At 37.0% G+C, this 12,761-nt stretch overlaps 1 protein-coding gene across 3 annotated transcripts in view; it reads left to right on the top strand.

Moving 5' to 3' along the window:
• eIF2A (eukaryotic translation initiation factor 2A) overlaps positions 1-12,492 on the top strand; it is a 96,553-nt gene extending 84,061 nt beyond the window's left edge. For all 3 annotated transcript variants that reach the window (XM_083130040.1, XM_083130039.1, XM_083130041.1), the window contains exons 10-13: positions 684-847; positions 7,160-7,270; positions 8,909-9,102; positions 10,033-12,492. In XM_083130040.1, coding sequence (XP_082986166.1) covers positions 684-847; positions 7,160-7,270; positions 8,909-9,102; positions 10,033-10,158 — 595 coding nt within the window. In that variant the 3' untranslated portion in view covers positions 10,159-12,492. The remainder of the gene's footprint in view (positions 1-683; positions 848-7,159; positions 7,271-8,908; positions 9,103-10,032) is intronic.
• Positions 12,493-12,761: the final 269 nt, after the last annotated feature.

The raw sequence follows: 12,761 nt of genomic DNA, 5'->3' as shown, positions 1-12,761 counted from the left end.
AAATAAAGCAAGGACGTAACAAAGTACACTGATTAACCAGACGTTTGTGATAGTGTATTTACGTCAGAACTGTTGCTGAGAAAATAGTATATTCAAACTCGGAAAAGGCCGAGATGATACTTATCTATGGTGAGTGTAGGAAAAAAAAAAAGCACAAGCGTGCGAGCTGTATGCATAATGGTATTTACACTCGGCTCTGCCGACAGGCATAGTGGGCATGTGCATTCATGCTCAACTTCACGTTACAATTACTTGAGAACTACTTGACGTATTACAATGTAACAAACGCCATTCTTAATTAATTTTTCCGTACTTTCAAATGAGTTAAAAATAAAATCTGGTTTCCATTTCTTACGTAGTTGAAACGTATTGTGTTCACTAATTTCGTGAGCCCCTCTAATACCTATATATCTGCAAAAGCAGTTTTTCAATATTTATTGTTGTTCGCAAAATATATCCGGTGGTACTTTTAGCTGTTCCACCCAGTATAATCATAATGGGATACTTACATGCTAATATTATTAATCAATAATTTGAACAACTTTTAATTGTCACAATTTTCAAGTATCAACATCAGTGAGAATTGTTAAGAGTATTTTCTAATGGGTATTGGTTCAGCGTGGTATCGCCTTAGCCCTAAAATTAAGTATCACTTTCTGAGATGTATTTTATGTGTTATGCAGTTTCAAGATTTGGCACTACAGTGGAGCCCTTCTGTACGAGCGACCATGGAATAAACAGGAGGAACTGTGGGAGGTGCAGTGGCAAAACTTCCCTGAGGGGACTTTCAAGGAGGCCTCTGTGAGCTACAAAGCTGTGGAAGGAATTCAGTCTAGTCAGCCCCAAGGTATCTTTGCAACCTTATTTATGTGAGGTAGAAATACATAGTTTGGCTAACAGACCAGGTGTGACTGATTGGTAGAGGCACATATAATTTCGGGTTCAAAAGTGTTAAATAAAAATAAAATTTTGGTGTTAAAACCGGTGAAAAAACTGATCCAAAGCAGTATATAAAATGACATTTTGGTTTTAAAATTGTGAACATAATCCAAAATTTGATTGAAAAACTGTAGTTATTACAAAATAAACGTAACCACTCTAGTAGCACATTTATGTAGTTACCCTAGTGTTATGTTCATTCCTGTATAAAGTGGTCCATTCTTGCTTCTCAAATATTTACTTCAGAATTAATCAATTTTCCGTGAATTGCATAACTCAGAGGATAATTCAAACTTCAGAAAATGTTGCATCGGTAAATAAACTTTAAATTTCGTGTTTAAGAGTCTATTTCGCATTTTGCAGTTCATTTCGCATCATTTTGTGACACAACAGGGTAGGAAAATGCACCTAACACCTTTCAGAAACATGAAAAATTAACATTAGAATGTGATATTTCACATTTCATGTTTTCGTCAAAAACGAAATATGCATGCCCCTGCTGATTGGTTTTGAAATAAATATGTTTCTCATACCAGGAGCCGTGGCAGTCTAGTTGGTACATATGGGAGATCAGGGTTGGATTCTCACAGTGGGTGATCTAAGATCTAAATATTTTCCAGTCTTGTTTCTGCATAAAGCAGCTCTGTGGTTCACCCAGCCTCAAATAGGTGCCAATGTGGGGCTAAAGAGAATGTGTACCTTCATGGCATGGTGGAATATGCACAGAGAAAAATAAGTTGTGTTGGCAAGTAAACTGCAGATTTTCTGTTCAAGAGTTTATTTCACATTTTATATGTAATTTTACATTATTTCATGGCAAACTGGTAGGAAAATGTACCCCCTATCTTTTGAAATTGCATAACATAATCGTTACATTGTGTAATCTTACATTTTGTGTTGTGTTACATGTTGTGTTACAAAATTGCCAATTGCCTGTTCATAGTAAATACTTACTAATGGTTTTATGCTGCAGCAACACCAGTTTTCCATACCTCCCTGCCCTTAGCAGGCCAATTTTCTGTCTGGTCTTCCTACCAAGTCTCTTAACATCAGGATCCTAACAATAATCCTGTAACTTTCTTATTTTGTCTCCCAATCATTCCACATGTCCTGCCAATCTTTATCTCATAATTGGAGACCTGCATATTTTGTTTTTTTGACAGAAAATGAAGTAAAATGCTGTAATGTTCATTTTTCATATTTTTGAAAGGGGTGTGGAAAATTTTTCCACTGTGTTTTGTCATAAAATGATGCAAAATTCGAAAATGACTATTAAACATAGAGTTCATTTACTGACAGCACTTTCTGAAGTTTGCATTATCCTGTCAGTTAGGCAAAATCACAGAAAATTGTTGCATTCTGTTGTTAAAATGTAAGAAGCAAAAATGGACTCCATTAATCAGGAATGTACTTAACGCTCTGATAACTACAACCTTGGTGACAATGAAGTTCGACCAGAAAGGAATACGTGATTAAATGCACAGAGGCATAGGCGATGGAATGGGTGACCCGCAGAAGTGACGCATGTGTGTAAGAGGAGGCGTGTGAGCAGGCAAGAATCGTGATCCCAGCATGTTGCACCCAAGGTCACGTAAAGAACAAAAACGTGGAACTATACGCGTGACACTGAACTTCGACCAGGCACCAGACCCATACGGAAAATTCCAGATAGTGGTGCATTCGACGGAAGCATGACGTCATGGACACGATAAGGGAGTCCGCCGTATATAAGTGCATGCTGTGCACCGAGGAACCGCAGTGCATCATCACCATGGCCAGGGGCAAACCTATTGACAACACCGTGAGGAGAAGAGTGGTGGAGTTGCAACGGGATGGACTCAGTGAACGGGAAATAGGACGCCAACTGAACTTACCCAAGTCAAGCGTCCACTGCATCATCAAACACCACCAAAATTTGGGTACTACAGAGCCAGGTAAGGCCCCCGGTCGAAAACGCCTGCTGAGCGTGCGTGACCTACGGATATTTAGGTGCTATATCCAGACCAACAATCATGTTTCTGTGGCCGAATTACAACTGTGGACTCAAGAACGCTTTCACATTGAAGTGTCAACCAGAACCATTCGCCGTTACCTACAGCGATGCGGTTACCGAGTGTACAAGGTGAAACGTAAACCCTTCCTTTCCATGTTGAACAAAGGCAATCGACTACGGTGGGCACGAATGTACCGGGGATGGGACATTTCGGCAGTGGAACAGGTTTTTGTGGACGGACGAATCCATTTTCAATTATGTGTACGGGAAAATACGGGAAACAGTCATTTGTCGGAAGGAGGAACAGAATGAAGCAAAATGTTATGCACGTCGGGTACAGAAACCTGCGTCAGTGATGGTATGGGGATGCATGACGGCATCTGGGGTTGGCCCACTACACGTCTGTGATGGAATTGTGAATGCACACGCCTATACGCGCATACTGGAGCGGCATCTTCCCACAGTGCGAAGGCACATGTTCCACAGGCAGCGTCTCATCTTTCAACACGACAATGCCAGGCCTCATACAGCGCGGCTGACAAGAGAATGGTTGACTCGCAATCACGTGCGAACTCTGCCATGGTGACCATCGAGTCCCGATCTCTCGCCCATTGAGAATGTGTGGCGTGTTCTTAAGCGACGTGTGAAACAGAGGTTACCCACGACAGTGGCTGCTCTTATCGCCTGCCTGCAGGAGGAATGGCACCGCATCGATGTGAAATACCTTGAACGACTCGTCCACAGCATGCCCCGACGCATTGCCACAGTTATTCGCCGACGGGGCGGCGTCACACCATGGTAAACAGGATCCCCTCTAACAATGGTCGAACTTCAATGTCACGTGTAGATGGACGAAAATGTTTTATTTTGTGTGGACACCATACATTGCTGCGTTGCAGCGGAAATTTATGTTTTCCTTTGTTCCATGTAGCCTGCTGAATAAAATATGTTCAGCATATGCATGTGTTCTCCTTCTTTCACAACGCACTCCTATATTTGTGACTGGTCGAACTTCATTGTCACTAAGATTGTACATATTAGAAGGGGAATGTTTATTTCATGCAATAAATTTAGTTTTATATTGAGGATTACATTCACTATTTTAACACCAAAATGCTATTTTATGTACTGCTGTTGTTATCTCTAAACGTATCCACTAGAGCGCTGCAATGAGCATTTTTCGCTCGAGCGGCAGATACTTTGCACGGGCAACGCTAGATGGCACACAGAATTGATAGTTCTTCCACTCGAGCAAAAAACGACCGAACTCTCGAACCCTATTAATACACGTATTTCCGTAATTTGTCTATGGTAGTGGCTCCTCAAATATGGATCGTGAAGTAAAAGACGAAGTGAAATTGAAAAATAAGTGAACATAGTCATCATCTCAATGTTAAAATGCAGTTTTGTGTATCTTACCGAGATATTTGAAAATGAAATAGATGATTATGGGCTGAAACTACCTAGGCTGACATTTTATGTTTCTACGATTATTTTCATATTGAAATGATGTTCGATTGAATGTTATAACTGCATTTTATTATTTCGCAGAATATGATTATGATTTTCGGTAAGTGAACAATGATGTACACATACTTCTTACACTGTGATACAATATTTGTAATTGCGTAAGCGGGTCTGTCATCATGTGTATCCATTTTACGTGTGGGTCTGTATATATTGCATACTTTCATATGTACTTTTTTTGAGTCTTACATAATATACGAAATTATTATTTAGAATTGTAATTGTATAGAGTGGTTTCCTTTCATGTATGGGCTTGAGGTTGCCAGAGCTGCTTATTAGGAACAATACCAATCATCCACTACAAGTGTAGTACATTCGAGCATATCAGGGTCGAGCGTGGGAGATTCAAATGAGTTTGAGCAGTACTCTAGTATCCACCATAAAGATGTGGTCTTAATCATAGTATCACAAATACAGATTATGCAGTTTACCTTCTCCACTCAACTGTTCCTTCATCTCATCTCTTTTAAGTCCAAATGTCTTTAATATTTCATTTTCAGTCCTAATTTATGTTATTTTGATGTAAATAACCACATTTTGAACTCATTTTCAAAATTACGGTTTTGTATTATTTCAAATTAAATTCTTGAGGAGTAAAGATTGGCTGATGTACAGCTCTATGGTAACACTGTTACCTATAACCTTTTGGATCCCAAGCGTCTCGATCGAGATACCCAAATGTAAGCCTCACTGTATTTTCAGGGGATTTCTCCCCTTTCCCCCTCCATATATACGCCGAATGTGCATAAATTATATATCGTCTGAATCTGTGATTCATTCTGCGTACAATGGTATATCTTTCATATCTCTAGGGCATTTAGTTTCTGAGCTATAGTCACTTCAAGGTACCGCTGCATTTTGAAGCTTGAATCAGTGGCGTGCCGACCATTCCTTTTGGGGGTACAACTCAAGTTACATTGGTCATATGATAATAATGCAAATATTTTTGTGTTCCTTACATGTCAGCGATCATTTCCATGTGCATGTCGACACTGTCATGTACTTTTTTCTTGGGGGGAGGGTGGGGGAACCAAATTTTTTTTCCCGAAATTTTGGGAGTTAGCCCCCTCCCCCCTGCCACATATACGCCAAATTTGCATAAATTTCATATAGTCTGAATATCTGGTTCATTCCCCGTACAACGGTATATCACCCATCTCTCTAGGGCAATTAGTCTCCGATCTACACTCATTTAATTGAAACTCTGCATTTTGCTCAAAATCGACTCTGGCACCAAGGGGGTTACATGTGAAAATGGCCTTGGGACTCAAAGGTAATGTGAGTGGTACAGTGGGATCCATGAGAACTACCGTGCAAATTGTCCATCACCATGTTCGTGCACTTTATTTGGCCCAATAAGAGCTTTAAGAATGAAAAGAAAAGTCAAGACAAGCTGTTGGCAACTTCTGTACCAGCATACATAAAAATCCATTGCTGAAAAACACATAGGATGGAAGAGAAACATCAATGAAAATAGTCATGGACAATTTTCACGGTAATACTCATGGATCCCACTGTACCAAGTGCAATCCCGAGAGATCTTCAAAATTTGCTGATTGATCCAGCATTACAAGTACAATTGGGAGCTACTTTAAAAGTACGAGGGACATTCCGAAAGTAAGTTTCATCATTTTTTTTCACAGGGAAGCTGTATTACAAAGTAAGAAAATACATTGCCATAACCAAAGACAATCTTTCTTGAATTAACGACGGGAGGAGTGAGAGCAAAGGAGGATGGCGCATGCGCAGAGTACTGAAGAATACAGATAAGAAGCAGACCGACGTTCCCGAGCTCATTCGAGTGCAAACCAATAAGGCAGAAAGACATGTGCTGGAAATGTGGTCACAAATGGAAGTGCGGCACGCTATTGCCACACACTAAGCAAACTGAAGTCCGCCATTTGACGCAAGAGACCAGAGCTCTTGGGTCGAAGGCTTTTGTTCTTGGACGACAATGCAAGACCCCTAACAGCAAGGGGTACTGCAGAACACATTCGTCGTCTGGGATGGGAGAGATTGAATCACCGGCCTACAGCCCCGATCTTCCCCCATCAGACTTCCACCTTTTTCCTGCGTTGAAGTCGGCACTGTCGGGACGTCACTTCGGAAGCAACGAAGAGGTGCAACAGGCTGTGAAGAACTTCCTTAAATCACTGTGCCCCGATTTTTACAAGGAGGGTTTCTTGAAATTGATTCCACGGTACAACAAATGTATCAATGTCGGTGGTGACTATGTGGAAAAATAGCCAACAGATTGTATTTTGTTATGACATTGTATTCTACTGTTTGTAATAAAGCTTCCCTGTGAAAAAAAATGACGAAACTTACTTTCGGAACGTCCCTCGTAGTTGTGGACTCCTGTCTAGAAAACAGCAAACATGTCCCCATTACCCACTGAAAAACTGTTTTGTAAGCCTTTGGAGTTTAGTTTAGACAAAATAGTAAATGTTTATAATCGAAAAGTAACATACATAACAGTTCTTGTATTATTACTCTTAAGCACTGGAATTTGGAAACTAATCCAAATGAGATGTCTTCGTGAAATAAGTTTCCATTATTACCCAATGCTTGGTTTTGGCCTCTTTAAGTTATATTGAGTTTTCTGTTTGGTAAGTTAACTGTTCACATATTTGCCACATTCTAAAGATTTTCTGTCAGACAAGAATGTGAATTTTTACGAGTTCTCTGTTCTAATTTCAGCTTCCAAACAGGTATATCGCCCACCATCAGCTCGTGGCCGAGAATGCAACTTCAAGCTTCATGACGACGATGAGCCGGCATCGAATATGAAACAGGGCAGTGGTAGTGAAGGTCAGTGAACCAGTGTTTACACATAGTTTTAAATGGAGGTGCAAGTATTCTTTTGTGCATTCTCAGCCCTTTGGAAATTCTGTAAATTGTCTTTTGTGTTTTACATTGCAGGGTAATTACTGTATGAAGTTCTTGAAAAATCAGTATAATTAAAAGGTTTAGTTACATGTAACGAATCATACACCAAGTGAAAGACAAACTCTAATATTTTTTTTTACAGTTGTCATAAGTGTTCAATATCTCCACACCCGACCCAGCAAATCAGGAGTGACTTCGCTAATTGTGATTTGTTATTACGGATTATTGAGGTCCTTTAGTAGAAGTGGTACATAAATGCCATCCCTAAGTTACTTGGCAAGGAAACCTCCTTGCATGCTCACAATCAACTGCCTCAGGAAAGCTGAAGCATGCAAAATGTGTTCTCTGCCTGGTTTTTCTCAATAACTGTGATGTTGACACCGGACTTCCTGGGTTCAAGTTCGAGCCTGGGCATGTGCACGTGTGTCCTTTCATCCTCATCATCGTGATTAGCCAAAAGTGGCAGAAAAGCAAAACGAAATGACAAGAATTTAAGAAATTAGAGTTCAGTAACTGAAGCTATGGCAATGGTGCCTTTGTTTTTTACTACATCTGCTTGACATTAAGAAAACATAATCTCTGATAGTGTCTTTTTCACGTACTGTATGATGGTGACAGTGGTCACTGAAATTAATTGAATTTAATAAACTGATACGTAATAAGCACGTTTTGTGTGTGTATTAATATTTATCGAAATTCCTGTAACATGAATTATACATTTTGATTTTAAAACTAAAGTGAAGAAATATCGACTTGTATTAACCTAAAATGTTTGATTATTGTGGTATTTTGAAATTCAGAAGACAGCCTACGTAAATCATGTTCATGCAAAATTTGTTTTATTTTGCAAGTTTGTATGTATAAAAAATCATGAGTATGGTGCAACATTACACATATACAAATATTTCTCAAATCATTTAACATTTTACAACTTTTGTCGTTGTTTTTGTATGTGTATATGTATGTATTGCTTGCATTTTAGAATTATTTCTCTTGTAGTTTATGGCTGTTACAAGCATATCACAGAATTTTTGTTGTAACGTTGATTTTCAGTTGTAATGTTACAGTTTTCAATGATACAGTTATAACAATGTGATAAATTTTAAAAAAAAGAGAATTTGATAAAATCTTTGTTTAAAATAATAATAATAATAATAATAATAATAATAAATGAATAACAAAAACAGACTACTTGTTTCACAGGTTGGTATGTTCAAACAGGGTATCATTATTGACAAGATTTATTGTGCAACTCCTTCTTTTTTTATATAAAAATTTATGCCATAACTGTATCATTAACCAAACTAAAAAATAAATGTCTGATGTAGCATGTGTTCTCCTGAAACGTCACAACAAGAATTGTCCTTTTTATGCTTTCTAAAAGCCATAAACTACAAGAGATATCATTTTTTAATGTTAGATTTGTAAAAATCAAGGTTCCTAAATACAAGTAGCAATCGTTCCTTAGTTGTGTACCTGAAATAGTTCAGGGAATTTTGTTTGGCAAAACTTGTGCAGTTGTTTTGTACATCTGGCTGATATCTGTCAATTATGTTTTAGCAAATCCTTCAAAAGCTGCTCTGCGGATGAAGAAGAAGCGAGAGGCCAAGAAAGCCAAAAAGGAGCAGGAATCCACCTCGCAGCCTGCGATTACGAACGGGGAATCGGGGAACAGCAAAGTCTCTCTAGTCGATTCAGAGCTGAGCTTGAGTGACGATCCTGAGAAAAACAAGAAGATGAAAAATCTGAAGAAGGTTGGTACTTTTCCACTGGTACCTGTGTAAATCAGGAATGTGGCAAAGCTCATAAATAGTATGCATTACAAGAGTCAAATGAAACCTTAAAAGTCCCCAAAAAATTGCAGGGAAAAATCTACAGTTCAAATTTACATGAGGTATCAACTGTTGCATGCAAAGGAACCTTCAGGCTGCAACACTAATCAAGTGAGCTTCAAAATGCCATTTTTGTTATTTTAAAGATGGTGCCTCCTATACACACTTGCACCAGTGAAGACAAGTGGTTTCTTGCATCTGTAAGTTAAAAACCTATGGAAATTTCTTGGCAAATGTAAATTCAATATTTCTGTTCATGCTTACCACGCCAGCAAGTTTAGTAATGGAGGAGAAAGTTTGACAGTGGACTCGGTTTGCTGGCAAATGGGCAGAAAGGCCTTCGCATAAGTTACTCCACGTGAACCACAAAGACTTGTTGTTCTTAAGGTATGCAAACACTAACTCAAAGTTGAAATATATTTATATGTAGATCAGCAATAGGTCTGTGCTAAAATGCAGCAATCCTACATACAGAAATCTACTAGGTTTTTCATTTGACCCTCGCTTGTAGAAAGTAATTTTCCTGGAAGTTATGCAAAATTTGAAATGTCAGTTTATTTGGCACCAAGATTGTGTAGAAAAAACTGTATTTTGTGATTACATAAGGGGTATTTTAACATTCTAATTTGAATGTTGAATATTTTCAAGGGAAAACTCTTGACAAAATCATGCTTATAATTGGAATGGAATACTCACCCACACCTTTTGTTACAATTTTCAAGCATCAGTATCAGTAGGAATCTGTAAGGGTATCGGCCTCGGTTCAAAGTGTTGCCTGCTCAGCCCTAAAAATAACTAAGATAGCAATAGTGTGTGTTATCTGACGTCCGGGTTTCAATTTTCTCTTTTCAGAAATTGGAGCAGATACAGAAGTTGAAAGAACAACAGGCGGCAGGGAAACAACTAGAGTTAAACCAAGTAGAGAAAATAAAGAAGGAAAACGAACTTCTGCAGGAACTTCAAGATCTCATGTTATGATAGCGAATCTCCAGACACGAAGGCTACAGTCTTGACATCTACAGCTGCAAAATTTCAACCCAATTGGTCCTGGACTCTTAACGTAAACGCTGTTATAAAACCCAGCAGCGTTGTAATTAACATCAGACTATTTGATTACAGGGTAATAAAAAAAGTAACTAAAAAGATATTTAAGAAAAAAGCAAACTTAGGACATAAATTGGTCTCCTCCTTACGCTTGTGCGTAAAATCAGGAACATTTGGCAGCAGGTAGAGATAACATAAAAAGACTCAGGTGCTATTGCTTGTGGTTGTAGAAATATAATTGTGATGACGATTTTTGAAAGTGACGACGTGGCAGATTTACAAGCCATCAGATAATGTATGACAATTAGACTGAGGGCGTGTGTAAAGAAATGTTCTGAAAGAGATAAGAGTTATATATATAAATATATATATATATAGACATATGTATATGAATAATGCTGGAGATAGTGATATGCTCTTTTTTGACAAGAATTTTGTATCGTGCGGTACGGGAGAAGTGTTAATCTCAGTTTTGTTACGGACCAAGTAATGGTGCTGAAAGAGAGAGATTTTAAAAAACACACACACGCTGTTTAAATAATGTTTTCACAATGATGTGTTTTGTGGTTTCTCCCCCCTCCCCCTTCTGTTTTATCTTTTAACAGAAAAAAACAACAAAAAATACCACATGAAATGTTAACTAATGTCCTTTCATGCTAGGAATTTTATGTATTAATGTGTATGCATGAGCAAAATAAGAAATTTATGTGGTTAAATCATGGTAACTTTTGAGATAAAAAGAAAAAAGAACTGCCTTACTTTTTTCCCCTGTTGTGTCTGCTTAATACCCCTGAAACCACTAAGTTTTGTGAATTTTATTTTATATTTGTGTGTATCTTTGATTTTTTTTGGTACAGGTAATTTTTTTAAAAAGAAAATTATGGTTGGACTATTAGAACAGGACTTTTTGTTTTTGTTCATAAACATTTTACGATGTTCAGGTGACGAGGTGATCTATGCAAATCTGAAGTTGTAAGGGAGATGCCGACCATGTTTACTTAAATTGCATAATATAATTTAGTACATTATTTTGGGGGTGCAATGTCACACAATTAGTTTTTTCAAGGCTCTTATATTTATTTCAAACCAACGAGATGTTTTTCAAGCTACTTGAATACACAAATTTCTTTTTCATTGTAGAAAGCGTATCATTTTATTATTATGATTAGTACTTATAGCATAATTTTGCAAATGTAAGTGTTGTAGATGTAATATTTTCAGAACTAAAGTGTAGGTTTCATTTATTTAATCTACAAAAATAGTACTTTTTTTTCTGAGACAAAATTGCCGAAATTTTCACACTGAACGTGTAGTGTACTATATGGTATGAATCAAAATCTGAAGAACATATTCAATAATAAAAATCACAAGTTAAATGTCAGTATATTGTAATCAACGATAATGTGAGTTGGTTAATATACGGAAAGTGCATTGAAAAATGTAACAATCTTATAGTTGCATATCATTTGAAAATGCAATATAGTGTCTAGATGCAGCAATCGAATGGGCAACAATGGTTCACACCAGCTCAGATTACAATTGTTGTTTTTCTTGTGCATTGTCTCGTTAAAGTCTGTGTTCATAGTGCATCCTGTAATTCCTTAGCTTCTAGACTCGCTTTCCTGTAGACCCCCTTTTTTTTATCTGTTTCATGTAGATCTCTTGATTAATTTGTGCACTACATGTAACATTGTAGCCTTACAGTGTGTGTATAAAGTTAATAATTTACCCAAATTAAGTGTTGATTTAAAACCCAAAAAAATTAATGTGTTTGAGATTACTGTAAATGGTTTATGTTTTGAAAAATTATATTTTTTGTTTGCTAATCAGTACATAGTGATTACTGTTGCTGTAATTAAGGATAGTGGTTAAAATGTATAAAAAATTAAGAAAATGAAATTATACCACTAGCATGCCTTGACAATAATGTGTTGATATTCTGTTCAGAGGAAAAACAAGTATTCTTATACTTTTTTTTGTTGTTTTTATGTAACCTACTGAAAATATACCAAAGGTGAAACCAAGAATTTTTTGATGTGTTGAAATATTTTTTTTCGTTTATGTTGCTCAGTAATGAAGAAAATATTGAAATTTGCAAAGTTGAGAAACATTTAATAGCAGTTAACTGTCCAAAAAATAATAACAATAAACAAAATTGATGTAAATAAATTTACATGTCAACATTCTGGTGTAACTTTCCAAAAGAAAAGTTATTGTTAATATGTTGACCAAATTATGCAGAAAAAATATACATTCATATGCATGATATTAATTGGTTTTATTTGATTACCTTTTATGCTTTTTGTTATACCGGGTGGTCCATTTATAATGATAGTGTGGAATATCGCATGCAGAATGCATCCATCGAAAAATTGCACAGAAAAAAAAGTTTGCAGACACAGTGTTTTGAAATGCATTGAAGTGAACGATCATCATTTTGAACATTTGCTCCTTTAAACATTTATTTGTGTACCTCAAATGATAACTAATTTGTGGTAACATACTTAATTTTGTTGTTCATATGAAATTGTTCCTTG

Source organism: Lepisma saccharinum, chromosome 10, assembly GCF_977018435.1.
Source record: "Lepisma saccharinum chromosome 10, izLepSacc3.1, whole genome shotgun sequence".
NCBI classification, from domain to species: Eukaryota; Metazoa; Arthropoda; class Insecta; order Zygentoma; family Lepismatidae; genus Lepisma; species Lepisma saccharinum.
Note: the sequence above shows the minus strand (reverse complement) of the source record. Positions and strands in the feature narration are given on the sequence as shown.